General features: G+C 39.6%; 1 protein-coding gene across 5 annotated transcripts in view; it reads left to right on the plus strand.

Annotated features, from left to right (window-relative positions):
- The window catches only part of ITPR2 (inositol 1,4,5-trisphosphate receptor type 2), a 283724-nt gene that overhangs the window by 195656 nt on the left and 72051 nt on the right, over positions 1-16017 (plus strand). For all 5 annotated transcript variants that reach the window (XM_074871358.1, XM_074871355.1, XM_074871356.1 and 2 more), the window contains 6 exons: positions 1212-1395; positions 1982-2238; positions 3152-3352; positions 5282-5392; positions 10821-10916; positions 12123-12242. In XM_074871358.1, the coding sequence (XP_074727459.1) occupies positions 1212-1395; positions 1982-2238; positions 3152-3352; positions 5282-5392; positions 10821-10916; positions 12123-12242 (969 nt within the window). The remainder of the gene's footprint in view (positions 1-1211; positions 1396-1981; positions 2239-3151; positions 3353-5281; positions 5393-10820; positions 10917-12122; positions 12243-16017) is intronic.

Genomic DNA, 16017 nt, shown 5'->3' on the forward strand with positions numbered 1-16017 from the left:
AGTTTATCACTATAATATGTATCGCTATAATAGAAATGTAATTATGCCCTGTTATTATGCAGTATCTCATAGTTTAAACACTTCAGTAGAAGAAAACATTTTTCAGCTGTCCTTTTATGCGTAGTACAGTGATTCTTTTAGTCTGGTCTTTGCCATATAAGCATTATCTCTAGTTATTTCATATCTCTCTTTGTAAAATTAAAAATTACAATACTTTCAAGTTTATAATAGTAATAAAATTAAATTATTTTCTAGAAACATTTAGGGACATTTATCAAAGTCTTCAAAGAGAGAAAAACTGGCCATTTGAGAAGACCAATATCCCAGTCCATAGAAAATAACTGCTTTAAACTACAGATTCTAGTTTTTGTGAATAATATCCTTCTCACCCATCTTTGGCCAAATTATTGTTTATTCTTACTCTATGATCAGCAATTATCATAAGAGATGGTATGAATCACTCCCTGCATTTCCCCATATCACATCATTGCCTGTGAAGGGAGCCTAAATAACCAATTTAAACCTCATTGCGAGACTATAAAAGTTAAATGAGAGGAATCTCATCCTGTATCTTTATTCTGTAAAAAGAATAACATGATCTGTGACCCTTACAGAGTGTCCAGAAAATGTTAAAGAAGTGAGATTTTGTGGCAGTTTTCTAAAATGAATTGTTAGGGCTGTAAAAGGCTTTTACTTTAAGGTAGTTTGTAAACTGTTGAAAATGGTACTCAGCCTGCTTGACGCTAATACTATGGGACTGGACTTAACAACCTAAAATATGAATTCCAATTCTGTCTGAAGCACAAAAAATGTGTATAATCTAAGTTATAATATTACATGTTAGATGTTTCATGCTTTCTCTTGTTGTTACAAAGTAACAATTACTTTTCACTATTATTTGTAGATAGAATATTATAACTCTAGAATGCATGGAGAAATGAAGAGTGTCACAAAGTAATTTAACTTCAAGTGTAATATTGTGACATTTTAAAGATTTTAAACAGCAGTGTTCACCATTTTATCCAAATTTAAAAATGTTGTCATCAATCTTTTTTACCAGCCTTGCATATCACTTTGTGAAAGAACTGGTCAGGCAGTGGGCAGCATTTGTTCTATTAAGTTAAGTAATTATTCACTTGTTTCACAAAAAATAGTGTATGTTTGTATTTCTTCCTTACAAGATTGATATCTAAAGAATGAATTTTTTGCAGTATTCGACTTACCAGCAACTGAAGGAGCAAAAAAAGTCAGAAAAATTTTTTAAAGTCCTGTATGACCGCATGAAAGCTGCTCAGCAGGAGATACGATCGACAGTGACAGTGAACACTGTTGATTTGGGGAGCAAAAAGAAAGATGATGATAGTGACCTAACCATATCTGTTCCAAAAAAGAGAGGTAAGAAGGTACCCATGTAAAAGAGGGGACAAGTGCATTATATTCAAACTGCACTTCTCATACTATGCTGCGTTGATCAATAAGCTTTAATATTAATCATTGCTAATTTGCATCTTTTGCCTGTTTTTCTCTAAATTATAGGCCATCTCTTAAGCTGGTTACAAGGAATTAGCTTTGATGAAATCAGTGAAGCTATGCCAGTTTACACCGATAGAAGATATAGAGCCATATTTTTAGAGAAGCAGAAGTAGAGGCTGCTGCTAATGGGGCTATTTCACAAGAGCAAACGCAGGAACTGGTTTCCCACCCTGTGGTCCTTCCATTGTTCTCATCATTTATTGGATATGGGAGAGAAATAGTAGGGCTTTTTGTTTTAATGTTCTGTTTCACTCTGGTTTGTGGTTTATTTGGAACATGCTATCCCTGCATGAATGTTGCTTTGATATTATTTGTAAGTTGCCTAGAGGTCTTCGAAAAGTTAGGCACCAACAAAGAAAAAGTTTCATTCATTATTATTGTTTTCTTATTGTTTAATCAAACGAGGAGAAAGAGTTTAAAAAATGAAGGAAAATTATCTTCTTTTCAGTAAAGGATTCAACCCTGCATCTGAAAGAGGGTATGAAAGGACAGTTAACAGAAGCATCTTCTGCAACGTCCAAGGCTTACTCTGTGTATAGAAGAGAAATGGACCCAGAAATAGATCTTATGGGCTCAGGAACAGATGCTGCAAATGCAGAAGAGAAGTCCACAGAGGAAACAATCATAAGCCCTGCCATTGCAATCATGCAGCCAATACTGAGATTTCTTCAGCTGCTGTGCGAGAACCACAACCGAGAGCTCCAGGTAAACTCTTTGAGCTGAGCTCCAAAAGAAGTATTACAGGAGCTGGAAATTCATAAAGAAAGAAAAACATGCCTGTGCCTGGCTCCTGTTACAGAATAGGGGTGTCTAAAATGTTGTTCTTCTTTTGGTTCAAGGGATAAAATAACCCTTTTCAAGAACCACTTGCACGCTCTGATTGAGCTCATGTTTATGTCCTCAGAATTGCTTGGGGTCCGCAGCATAGCCACATGGAATTGAGCAGTGTCTAAATGTCCCTGTTAGTATGGTTTCTGTGCACAAATGGTGGATCATTTACCACAGGCTTGAAGATCACAGGAAGTTTCTGGGCAAAGTTTGAGTACTGCTCTTTTCCCTAGGTATTATGATTCCCTAGGTATTATGATGTGTCCCTGCTATCAGTTTCCCTGGTAGAAATTACTGTCCCCATAGCAACCTTTGCAAAATGAATTTTCTGCAAATGTACCTCAGTGCTGTGTCCAGCAGCCTCCCTTAAAGCAGTGTTGGGGGTGGTTTGAGCTAAGTTACCGTTCTGCGCTGACACTGCCAAGGAGTGGTCATAATGTGCACCAAACCTGCTCAGCTGTGGGGCAACAAGCTTCCAAGAGAAGGGTCATAATAGATGAATGGGGGCAGGTACACTGGACATATATAAGACAGTTAATGCCAGTGCAGATGTTTGCAAAGTTCACTCCTGAGCCCGTCTTTCTCTACTGATTTACTCAGATAATAGTTCTCAACTGCTGTGCTAAGGTGTAATGTACTTCCTACAGTGCAGTGTACTTCAGTACCTAAGGTACAGTGGTCATATGGTTGTAAATTGTACCCTTCAATATTTTTGTGAAAAAAGACTGTGTTTGGCTTGATTCTAACTCTCTCTCTTTTTTTTCTGGTGATACTTTTCTCCACCCACCAGAACTTTTTAAGACATCAGAACAATAAAACCAATTACAACCTTGTTTGTGAGACCCTTCAGTTTTTGGACTGTATCTGTGGAAGCACGACAGGTGGGCTGGGCTTACTGGGCCTTTACATCAATGAAAGGAATGTGGCTCTTGTGAACCAGACGCTGGAAAGCTTGACTGAATATTGCCAAGGTCCATGCCATGAAAACCAGGTAGGACTCAAATAACTTCTGGATGCAGAAGAGTATACCTGAATGTATGGTATCTGTGTGCTTATCATAAACCCTTCAGTGTTCTTAATAACATAAATTCACTTGTAACTGTTATGACTAGACTTAACATATTTCAAGCTTTCATAAGGCCTGAGCAATCGTTTTAAGTCAGAACTCAAAACAGACTCTTCCTGTAGTATGTCTGATTATGTGGAGGGTTTCCAGTCCTTTTGGAGAGAGTTCAGTGTCTTAGGTCATGGCTTAAACCTCACTTTGTGAGACTGGATTTTGAGTTGCCGTTATGAAAGTACATTGCAAACACAATCTTGTTTTCTTCATTTTCATATATTTTGCCTTTGCTGGTGTTTATATAGGTTGTAACATGTACTTTCCTTAATTCACATAAATGCCACAAAATTTAACTTACTAGCCTGCTATACTACCTAGCAGCGTCTTTAATTATGATATCAGCAGTGAAATGGATGAGACTGAAGACCATGCTTCTAATCTGTGCCTTGCTTGATGCAGTCTTTTAAAGTCATAGCTGTGACTTGTTAGATGTCTCTTTAGTGCTGTGCTGAGGCAGTATAGAAAGCTAAAGAATGTAGTTACATGCTGCTATACTTGATCTGAAGAGAACTGTAGTGAAGTTGTCACAATGGATGAAATTGCAGAATTTTTACTGTGGATTAGAAATGGGAAAATTGCGGTGAGTGAAATTACAGAGGCAATCTATTCTTGATGCTAGAAAGAGTTGAAGAAATACATGCGATATTAATGCTACTTCATTAATGTGCACAAATGAAGTGTAAAGTGCTATTATGGCCATTGCTGGTAATCAACTGCCTTTACTTAATATTTTAAGAACAAACAAACAAAAATTCTTTAGTGGACTAAATTTTAAACAGTCATATTTGATCCACTAATGAATGAGCAAAACATCCAAAAAAAATAATTACAGGGCTGGGAATGAAAAAAAATATGTTTCAAGTTAATGTGTTCTCCAACAGGTTTACTTGAGGAGCACTGGAGGAACACTGATAGTGGAAAGGAATGATTAGTTACACTTTATTACTTAGACCTATCTGCTGGGAAGTGACTCAGGAGTTGAGTTATGCTTGCTTACACCAACTTCAAGTTTAATTCTGTGTATTTCAGAGGCAAATGCTCCACATTGTCATTTTCATTTTTTCACTCTCTCTTTCTGGAAAACTTTTCCTTTCCTATTGTCCTATAAACCCATTAGAAGAAAATATACCATAGGCTTTTGTATAACTGACACTTATTTACAAGGCTTAGAAGGTCCAGGACTCCAGCTGTAAAAGCGTTTGGGAAGTACTGTTGGTCATAATGACAGTTTTGGATTCCATGTCCAGAAATGTCCTTCTGTTCAGGACATGTCCAGATGCATGTAGAAAACCTTAATCTTCACAAACAATTCATTCTATAACAGCGATATTAATGCTGATTGCTGAATGCAAATTAAGAATTTGAGTGTGCAATTTCGATTGTGCCTAGATTCAAGCATGTTTTTTATGTCTCTGCATATGCATTCAGCTGAATCTGGCAGTGCTCCTGTGGGCTGCTGTCTGTAACTCGTAACACTTGGTGCCAAACCCTGCATGATTCACTGCAAGCATACGCACCACCTTTTTTCCAGTTGTGTACTTCACTACTGGCGGTGTTGGGGTTAGTTCTGTGCTACACAAGTCTCCCTCAGCACCTCTCATGACACGTTTTCAGACTGTTCTGCTTTGCCTGGGAGATTCATTATTGTCACAAGGTCTTTCAAGTTCAGGGCCCTTGTTTTGGAAATTTGCTGATGTGCACATTCTCTCTCTCCCTCTCTCTGGCTGTCCCATCTCCCTGTTTTTCCCCCTTCTTCCCTCCCTCTCCCCCTGGCCCCAACTCCCTTCTCTTATTTTGCAGACTTGTATAGCCACCCATGAATCTAATGGGATTGATATTATAATTGCACTCATCTTGAATGACATAAACCCTCTCGGCAAATACTGCATGGACTTGGTGCTTCAGCTAAAGGTACAGTAAATGTAATTTTTTTAATTTAAATTTGAGTAATAATAGAAGACATACCTATGCAAGAGCTCTAGGCATCCTGACATTTACTTAATCTTACCGTAGCATAATATACTCAGCAGCCTGTGAAAACAAATGTTGCAGATGAATTCAGCTCATCTTCTGAATCCTTATCAGGCCCTCTACCATAGACCTTTTGACCCCCCGTTGTGTTTGGGAGTGTGCCCTCAGCTTTTTTTTAAAAAGTCCTAGCATGAAGAGTCTATATCGTGGGCATAAAATCTCACAGAACTGATAAATAGCAACACTGTGCAGAAATGTAACATGTCAGGCATTCTCTGTGTGTACTGAACTCTCAAAAAATTGCTTGAGAAGGAGACGTTGTGAAAAAAGAATAATATATCAGATGACCTGTAATGTCAAATAAAGTTGAAAACAAGGTGAAAGTAGATTGTATTTTATTTCCCTTCTCAGTGTCCACTGAGGGGGAGGACAAAGAGTAGAGTGGGAGGGCTTGCAATTATGTTTTGTATTCTGTGGAGAGTTGGATAGGCTCGTAGATGAGTTTCTTCAGTCTGTGTGCCATTGGATGCAGAGGGAAGCTCTGCAGCTATACTGTCTGCCAAGTAGGGTAGAACTTGTTCAGGAGGAGCCTTGGGTTATTGCCTTTTCTTGCCTTCCGAATGAAGTATTTCCATTGCAAATGGTCTGTTTCCTCCTCAAAACCAGCAAATACTTTGTGGTAGCTGTATTGCATCATATTGGCAATGTTGGATGTCTAATAAAATAATTAATGTAGCTATATGTCATGTACAGTGAAACATTGAATCAACAGTGCTTTACACATGATTTTAATAACTATAATTACATTTTTGAATGGCAATGTAATTCAGGCCCCCCTCAAGCAAACAGTTAAGCAGCTGTTTAACTTTGAACATGCAGACAGTTCTTTTGAAGTCCACATTTCATTTTGTATAAAGACCTAGATACAGTAACTCCAGTGCCATTTTGATTTGCTGTTATCATGAAGCTAGCAAATGCTTGTAGAACATCTTTTCTATGTAATAACCAAAAATGGAGTTTAGAGACATTGTTGCAAGGACCAGTTTGACCCTGTTCACAGGAGGCTATATATGCCTTACTTTTAGTTAAATAGCAAAAATTGTGGTGAATGATACCAAAGGTTCAAACTATGGAAATGATTCTGATTTTACAGAATCACAGTCATTAAGGGTAGAAGTGACATCTTGAGGACATCTTGTCCAACCCCCCCTGCTCAAGCAGGGTCAGCTAAAGCAGGTTTCCCAGGATCATGTACGGTTGGACTCCACAATCCATCTGGGAAACCTATTCCAGTGTTTGATCACTCTCATGGTAAAAAAGTGTTTTCTTGTGTTCAGATGGAATTTAATGTGTTTCTTGTGTACATTGCTTGTTGTCGTCTTACTGGGCACTGCTGAGAGGACTCTGACTCCCTCTTCTTCATTCCTTCCTATCAGGTATTTATCACATTGATAAGTTCCCTCTGATCCCTCTCTTCTTCAGGCTGAACAGTGCCATCTCAGCTGCTCATTGTATGTAAAATGCTCCTTTCCCTTAATCATCTTTGTGGCTTTTTACTGGACTCGTTCCAGTAAGCCCCTATCTTTCTTGCTGGGGAGCCCGGAACTGGACACAGTGCTGGGCCAGATGTGCTGTCAAGAATTAGATCCAAACTAAGAAGAACCAGCTTTTCTTTTGAGTGGCAACACATAGAAATAATATAGCACTGAGTTTATCAGGTAATGTTTAACATTGACAATCTGTCAGTGTTCATAGGCGACTCTTAAGTTGCAAATACATAAATTTTGCAGTGCAAATACAGAATACAAAGTGTATAGGCATGCTTACATATGCAAACAAGCTCAGACACTGTTTTTGGGGAACATTATACGTTGAACTCATACCCCCCAACCAAAGCAAAGGAAATTCAGAATTATATTTTCCTGTGCCATCTTAATTTAGCTTGTTTTGCATATAGTTTGTGATGTGGTATTTAATTACATCTTCATGGATTATATTTTCCACGGGACTCCCAAATCATTTAGTGAGCAGGGTAGACAGTGTTCACTGAGTGCACAGATGGCCAATGTTCTGTTCTGCCTCGTTATTTTGAGTATGACCCCCTGACCTTCCTTACTGACCAGCATTTAAGTCCTGGCACACAGTATGACCTCAATATCTGCCACTTTTTATAGTGGCAGGATGAAGAGACATTGTCAGTCTAAGGGTAGAGAGAGTCTAATGCGAGTGTATGTTTGGCTTTTCTCATAGCACCTTATTCTGCTTTATCTAATTGTTTCACAGGTTAATTTATTTTTCCAAAATTCTTATGAGGAGTGACACAAATAAGATGAGATGGGAACCCAAGTAAAGAGAAATGAATGCCAGAAGTACTTTGGGCTGTCCTGTTTGTAGCACCTGGGAACTGATTTTTCGCAGTACTAATGTGTTATGAAGAACTTTATACTGTATTTTCCAAGTAGTGGACCTCTTTTCCTCATTGATATCTGGGAATGGAAATCAGATCCTAGGGTCTCAAAGCATGCAGAAAATGAGGAACAGGTAGTCAAATGAGCATCTCAATGTCAGGTGCAAGTGATCAGAGAGAAAAAAAAATGGAGGATGTGCCTGCCTGCTGTAATTCTAGGCTATGGCGTGCTACTTTTGCAGAGTCAGTGACAAGAAGCTGGCTGTTGATCTGTGGTGGTTTAGCCCCTGCCGGGGTCTGAGACCACGCGGCCGCTGCCCCTCCCCCACAAAGGGAGTGAAATACAAAGCCCCGAGACTGAAATAAGGAAAGGTTTAATACAACAGTGCAATAGCAACACAACAACCAACAACAATAACAGTAATAGTGATAGCAATGAACAGAGCAAAATAGCTACCAAATACAGCAGTTTGAAGCACGATGTACAAAACCACGAGTGCACCGCGCTCCCGCGCCAGGAAAATGTGACCTGCCAGGATGTGACGTCCGCATGGTATCTGAATAACCCGGCTAGAGCTCCCCCCCCACTGCTGGGGAAACTTAACCCTATCCTGGTTAAACCAGGACATGATCACACAAAGTCCTACCAACTCACTACTTTTCCTCACTTCCTGGAAGCTGCAGCAGGCCTCTCTCCATCCCCAGGTTTGTCTGCACTGGGAAATAGCTTTAAAGTCCTCCTCATCCATAAGTGAGTAGACTGGTGCATAGACTCCATTGTTTCTTCCCCTTCCTTCTCAAGCTACCCCACAGCCTGTCTTGCCCCCTTCCCTTCTCCTTAGTTTGAGATTCTGCTGATGCTACCGCAACTGACTTGGTCACCACTGTAAGGGAAAACTGCAGCAGAAAAGGGAGCATCCAGTTTCTCAGAGCAGCACCCTGTCAGCTGTCTTAAAATGCTGTCCTTTCCCTCCACCTGGTCTCATTCACTGTGCATGTTAAACTTTTGCAATGTACGTTGCGAGGTAAAGAGTATGATTAGATCTTTGGATGATGCTGGTTTGATTCTGGAGCAAAAGGAAAGGGGAGCTATGGAAAAATCCATACGGAGTCCTGTTCTCCTTTAGCTGGTCCCAGTCCGGTCTTTTCTTCTCATCCATTGTTCTTTATCTCATCCTTGTGTTGGCAAGCCCAGTCTCCTCTCTCCTGGTTTCTCACTCAACTCCCAACCTCCTCTCCCAGAAGGTCGTTCCCCTGTCATGCATAAATCCTCATTCTATTCATCTGACCTTTCATCTTCTCCTTCCTTCTGCTGCTGACTTCTAATCCTCCAGTCCTCCAGTTAGAGACATTCAAACCTCATCTTGACACAGCCCTGAGCAACCTATTTTGAGCAGGGGGTTGGACTGCTGAAAGATCAGTGCAAAAGAGAGCCCCAAATGTGGGATTTTGTGATCCAACTTGCATGATTTTGTTGTGATTCTGTGGCCACCAAGAAGAAACTCTGAGGGCTTTTAGCTGTAGAATTCCAACAAGTTTCTGCAGTATAGTATTCAAATCGTAATTAAAAAACAGGCTTATGAGTTGGACAAATTCAGCTGGGATTCCCTGGGGACTACAACTTGCATGATTGTGTCATCTTGGCCTCTAGTGATGCAGATTTTCAGCTCTGCTATCAAAACCTGGAGATAAAAAGGCTGCTTAAACCAGAAGTTGCTCGAACATCCAGAAAATAACATCTTTCTTTTTGCCTTGGTCCCAAAAGCTGCTGAAATCTTTTCTTCAAAAATTAGCCATACTAATTATCTGAGGCACACCCTTGCTGCAAAAAAATTCGGTTTGAATTGCTGATGTCTGGCAATAAGCAGCTGAGAAAGAGGTTTTACGGTGGGTTGAGAATTTTACTGGCCCCTACCTGTATCATGGGACTGCAGTCTACTTCCAAGTATTCACACAGCTCAGTCTGTAACAGAGGATGATGAGGCTATGCTGTGGCAGGTGAACCAAGGCAGCCATGCTCTGCCAGAAAGCAGTCAAACCTCCAAAACCATTCTTCCTTTCCTGTTCACAGCAGCTGATTTAACTGGAAGTCGGACAGGTCTCTGGCACTAGTCTAAGGCACTACTGGGTTACTGCTGCTAAAGCTCATGCTATTTAATCCTTGGGAGAGGTCTCGGTGAAAAGCAGCCGCTTGACAAAGTAAAGAATATCTTCATACGTTCCCCCAGGAATATTTGGTAGTGAAACAAAATTCTAGGAATGTATGAAAACAGTTTATTTTATAGCCTTTCAAATAATAACCTGTCAGACTTTATAAAAAAACAAAAGGGAAGGAAACCTGCCTGAATGGTGAAACCTTTCAGGTAATACATTTTGTAATTACCTCTGTTGAGTATTGTTTTAACAGAAAGCCATGGATTAGACTGGATATTACGAAGTATTTCTTTACAGAATGGGTTGTTAGGTGTTGGAATGGGCTGCCCAGGGCAGGGGTGGAGTCCCCATCCCTGGAGGTGTTTAAGAGTAGGGTCGACATAGTGCTGAGGGATATGGTGTAGTTGAGAACGGTCAGTGTGAGGTTAATGGTTGGACTGGATGATCTTCAAGGTCTTTTCCAACCTAGATCATTCTGTGATTCTGTGAAAAATTGCTAGGTGGGCAATAAGAAAAGGAAATGGGAGTTCTTGTGCAAGTATAGAACAAGGTTCTGTATTTAAGTTAACTATTTTTCAATATTTAAAATACTTCTTCCAATATAACATGCAGGGTTAGTTAGCCTTACTGACATTAAAATGGGAGAGAAACCCTATTAAATATGTCAGTAAAATAAAAGATGTGAGTTGTTTAAAATCTTGTCCACTAAAAAAGTGGTCCTCGTAATCTCAATTAAAACAAATGCAAGGGTCGTTAATCCATGAAATAGATTTTTAAATTTGCATTAACGTGGTTTTGTTTCTCTAGAACAATGCCTCCAAGCTTTTGCTGGCTATTATGGAAAGCAGGCATGACAGCGAGAATGCAGAAAGAATCCTTTTCAACATGAGACCAAGGGAACTGGTGAGAAAACTTCTGCATATTCATAAATCTTTTGGCTGAAAAAAAATCTGTCATTAAAACATTTTTAAAATTATCTGCATCTAAGATGAAAAGTGTTGGCAGCATATAGTGTCACAATGTATCAGTACAGTACTAATTCACAAAAAGTACTTTAAAAAGATCAAGCATGCATGATTTCAGTCTTTACGACTTCATTATTTTTATCAGTTCCGAGCACTTTTCTGTAATTGTTTACTAACTAAATTATCATACTCTGGTAGACTGTCTTCAAGTACACTTTGTGAGGGGCTGGCAAATTAAGCTTGTACAGTTTGTGAAACAGTGCTAACAGAAACGTGTGTGTAGACATATATAAAATATATGTATGTTATATATATGTGTCTCATGAACAAAGAGAGTTACAAACAGTTGTTGCTGTATTTTGGAACAACTGTGATGCTTGTGTAGGTCTCTAGGAATTTTAAATAAGTTGGAAATCTGGAGAAACTGTTTCTAATCCAGCTGACCATGTAACAGCAGTGACTGAAAAACCTGTTTTGTGGGGAGATCTGTGGGCATCAGCCCTGCCCTTAGGCAGAGCCCAGTGGCCTGCAGGTTTCAGGGCGTCACCGCTAAGGTGCCATACCAGCACGATGAGGCCATCCCTAAGGTACAACTGCAGGATCAAGACCTGCACGGGGAATGGAGGATTTCCCTCCCGCATTGGGCCTGTAAAAGGCTTCTGAGTATTTCTGAATTTCCCCAGCATCCTGCCCAGATCTGTATCTTCCTTTCCTTTTTGGTTTAGGTTTTGTTTTTTTTTTTTGCTGCTAAACTGTTTGGAGAACGCTGAGTGACATTGCAGCCTGCTCTAGCCCAGAGGGAGATCATGGCTGCACTCTCAGTGCCGCACAGCACTACCTGCCATATCTGTAGATCTGTCTTTAAAAGCATTTGTGAAAATATGTGCTCACAAAGGCTCAGCATTCCTGTTCCTTTCTCAGGATTACAGTTTTTCTAATGAGAAAGGTAGCAGTTTGGAGCTTCACAAATACTTCAAGCTTGTTTTTATCAGAAAGTGTTTCTCAGACTGCTCTCTCTTCTTGCAGAACTGCAGGACACCCATCCAGGCTTGAGCTGAGCAAAGCGAGTGTGTTCAGACACGGTGTGCTTTTTCACCAAGAATGACATTTACTTCATCTCTTCCTGGTTGTGTTTGTGTTACAGGTGGATGTGATGAAGAATGCATATAACCAAGGCCTCGAATGTGACCATGAGGAGGAGAACGGAGATGATGGCATCTCCCCAAAAGATGTTGGCCATAACATCTATATTTTGGCACATCAGGTATGTCTTATTTGTGTGTGATTGCTTCCAGAGAAGTGTTACGTGGTTAAACTCCACAAAAAACGTGTCTGATCAAAAAGGGTAGTTTTTCCATCTTGTGATTTCTGGCTCATGTTTGTGTACAACATGACTTTATATGGAAGGTTGCTGAGAGTAGGACAAGCAAGCAGTCTCACTGTATGTGTAGGCACTCTACGAGATTTGGTAGGCTCTATTTGTGTGAAATAACAATGTAGAGCAAAATGGTTAATGTTCACTTAGCTTTGTCTTCTTTTAGCATTAACAGCTCATCAATCAAATCATAAATCATGATGTCATTATTGTGTATTTTAAATACTAACTTCAGTTGTGATACCAAATGAACTTGAATTGAGAAGATTCCTATTATTTTAGATATATTAGTTAGCCAATAAGAATAGTTGGGCCTTTTTACTGTTTTCTCCTTTCGAATTATGTTGTAATGCCCTCAAGCTTTTTCTGATCACTTTTGCTTATCTACTGGTAAAGGTAGAATGTGCACTGAAGGTTTTTATTTGATGCGATATTAATTCTTCAGAGCATTTGGTATCAAAAATAGTTTATCTTTCAATTATGTTGAGACTGTTGAAAATATTTTTTAAATTAAAAAAGTAAAGACCGCATATTTCTTGATTATATTATAAATTACAGCATTTGGTATTTCATATAAGGGCCAAATTTAAAAAAAAATCTTTTTACTAAGTAAGAAGAAATAAACAGATGGGGATAGGGAGTGTTCTACATTCATTATGCTTATTAAGTATTGTTAGGAATTGAATACTCAATAGAAAAAGAAAAAAAGCAATCTATAGTTACAGTAGTATTATGCAATGTTTCTTTCAAACAAGGAATGAAAAAACAGTTACTGAGTTATGCTCATATGCTTGCAGCATATTTAAATAAGTCAGTTTTGTTATTATGTTGTTGTTGTGTTGACCATGTTCTACTCTTGTGCTGTATGTAGGACTGTACATAAAATAACCATCAAAGATGATAGAATTTTTAGAAAGCATTTGTAGCTTCATACCTTGTGTGACTATTTGCTCCTTGTATGAATGCTTATAATGAAAATTTAAATGCCTGCCAAATCAAAATGTTATTTTATGTCTTCTGCTTACAGCTTGTGTTAAATGACTTAATGGGGTTTGTGACAATGGAAAATAAGTTTGGGGGAGTAGAATATAGGTCTAAAACTATATATGAAGTGACTGCTGGGGTCATTTTACAAAAGAGGTCACTACCAAGGTACACTAGCTAGCTGAGGTGTAGATTAAGCTCTGTCCCTAGCTACATATTCAGGGTGCTGGGGAGGTCCGTGATACCACTCCACAGCTATTCCAAACCTGATCCATAGTCGACATTTTGGTTGCATAAGGCTGAATATTTTTACAGCAATTTACTGAGCTCCTTCCTGTTCTGTAGAATTAAATGGTGTGATTGCTCTGTACGCTGTAAAAATATCCATCTTTTTACAAAAAAAAGGACTGTTTTCCTTTTCTTGCATTTCTGTAACACAGTATGTGTGTGTGTTTGCAATAGCTGTGCACCCATGTCAAGCCCTGTATGAAAACAAAGCAATGGAAGGGCAGGCAATTTGGGGCCTTTCTCTCCCCTCTGATAATGAAAAGCTATGATTCTTGGCACAGGACTGCTGATCTTTGACCCCAAACTCTTTCCATGTGTGCCCTTTTGCTCCCACTGGGATGGGCAGGATACGAGCATCGTCCCGTCTCAGTAAGGCCATTGTTGCCAGGTTCCTTTGCTGGCTCCACTCTCCAAACACCGTGTTATGCTTTGCTGTGTCAAAGTGGATTTTTGGTGCCTGGGCCTTCCGCTTGGCTTAGCTGACCTGATTTACATAATATTTCTTTGTTGTGCTCCTTACAGTTTCACAGTTCATCTGACTTATTTTTTTATACAACCAGTGTGGCTCTTCAGTTGCTTTCCTGACACTTGCTTGTGACCACTTGCTCTACTTACAGCTTTTTGGTCCCTCTGTAATAGCAGAATCAAGACCAAGAGTTCCTCTTTTTGCTGTTACAGCCCTCAAACACAGACAGTTTATTTTGGGGAGCTCAGACTTTCAGTTTTTGTCGTTGCACTCTTCAGGGCAATGGTGGGTTCTGCATTTTGCCACCACTACATCCTTCCTTGCCCTTCCTGTGGTTGATTTTACCAGAAGCAAAAGGCATTCTTGTAAATGTTTGACCCAAAGTGCATAGAAAGTTATAAATATGTCACAAGCAAGGCTGAGATTTCTGTTACTAAATCTCCTTTACAGCCTCCCAACCCCTATCCCAAATGCATATGCAGGCACACATATCCAAGTGCATGTGCATACTTGTATAGTGTATATTATTATACTGTATACTGTGCATACCACAGAGGTGTGTGGGCACAGCAGCCTGGGACATGATGGTGAGACACTGACTGTTAAATATGCCATGTCATGACAGTTACCACATCTCTTCCACATGTTTCTCTGTCCTCTCTTTTCTTTCCTTAATTTCTTCATCTTCCTCCAGCCTGCCATGTGCCATAGCTGTGCTGCTTCCCCTGCACTGACTTCAGGCTGTCTGGACACTGCTGCTCCTCACTTTTCCCATTTGACATACTATGAGCAGGGAGGAGAAGGGAGCACCACTGAGAGAAAGCAGAACTGACTTATCCATGAGGAACTACCCTGAGCTGCACCCCAGCTCTGCAGCCTGGCTTTGGGGTAGGGACCCCTTTCAGATGTAGCTCTTCTACAGCCACTTGTGGAGGAGTGACTCAAACTGGTGCTTGACTTCACATCCTGGAAAAATAAGCCTATTATTGCTAGATAGAGAGCATTCACAATTCTCTTGAAAATTCACGGAGGAGATTCTGTTTTCTTTGTATTGTTCAAATGTCATGCTCAGAGCCAAGCCTTGAACTTGACATTGCTAATTTCTTACAGTAGTCTCGGGTGAATGCCAGTGGTATGTTATGGATAGTTCCATCAGCTTTTATACTTCTTCTTTTCAAGCCTCAGTCAAAATAAATTGATGTGGTATTTTTATTGCTGTCCTTTTAAAAGATCCTGTTAAAGCAGGCTACACTTTGTTTTGCAAAGTTAGTAAGGCTGTCCACAAAGAGACTTCATCTTGATATGATGTCTTTGTAGAGATTAAAAAAGCTTCTGACATAGTAGCACAAAAAAGTTTCATCCTAACTTCTTATGTGCAGAAGCATTAGTGTAGGAAAATCAAGTTTTTAAATAGCTAACCAAAAAAACAGAAATCATAGAAGGCTAAAGAAATGCTCCAGCTTTTTGGATGACTGCTTGAGCTTGCTACCTGTTAATTATAGCAAAGTATTTTGGTAGTTTGTAAACTAAAAAAAGCTTTCTTGGAGTTAGTAGTATTTCTGTGAGGTTCATGACCCCTTTACATTTACTATGAAGTAGGATAAGGCCCTGGTTATAACCATAGGCTTCTGTAGCTAGCATGCATGTATATATGTGCTTCTGCTAACAGAAGATACCTTGGAGTGTTTCTCTGTGTTTTTCAGCAAGATGCAAACTGTCCAAATGAGGCATGAGGCCCAAGCTAATACACTGTACCTTCCAGCAGGGGCTTTATTCATGAGGCTCAGAAGAATGTGAAATAACTTTACATAGCTTCTAGTCAGCTTGCAGCATGGGAAGAATGCACTTTCATCTGCCTGTAGAGCTGTGTAGACATGTTCTTGATCTAGAAGGATGTGAGTGTGTAAGGAGTAGGGAAGCAAATTT

This window comes from Strix uralensis, chromosome 5, assembly GCF_047716275.1.
Source record: "Strix uralensis isolate ZFMK-TIS-50842 chromosome 5, bStrUra1, whole genome shotgun sequence".
In the NCBI taxonomy this organism is placed as follows: domain Eukaryota; kingdom Metazoa; phylum Chordata; class Aves; order Strigiformes; family Strigidae; genus Strix; species Strix uralensis.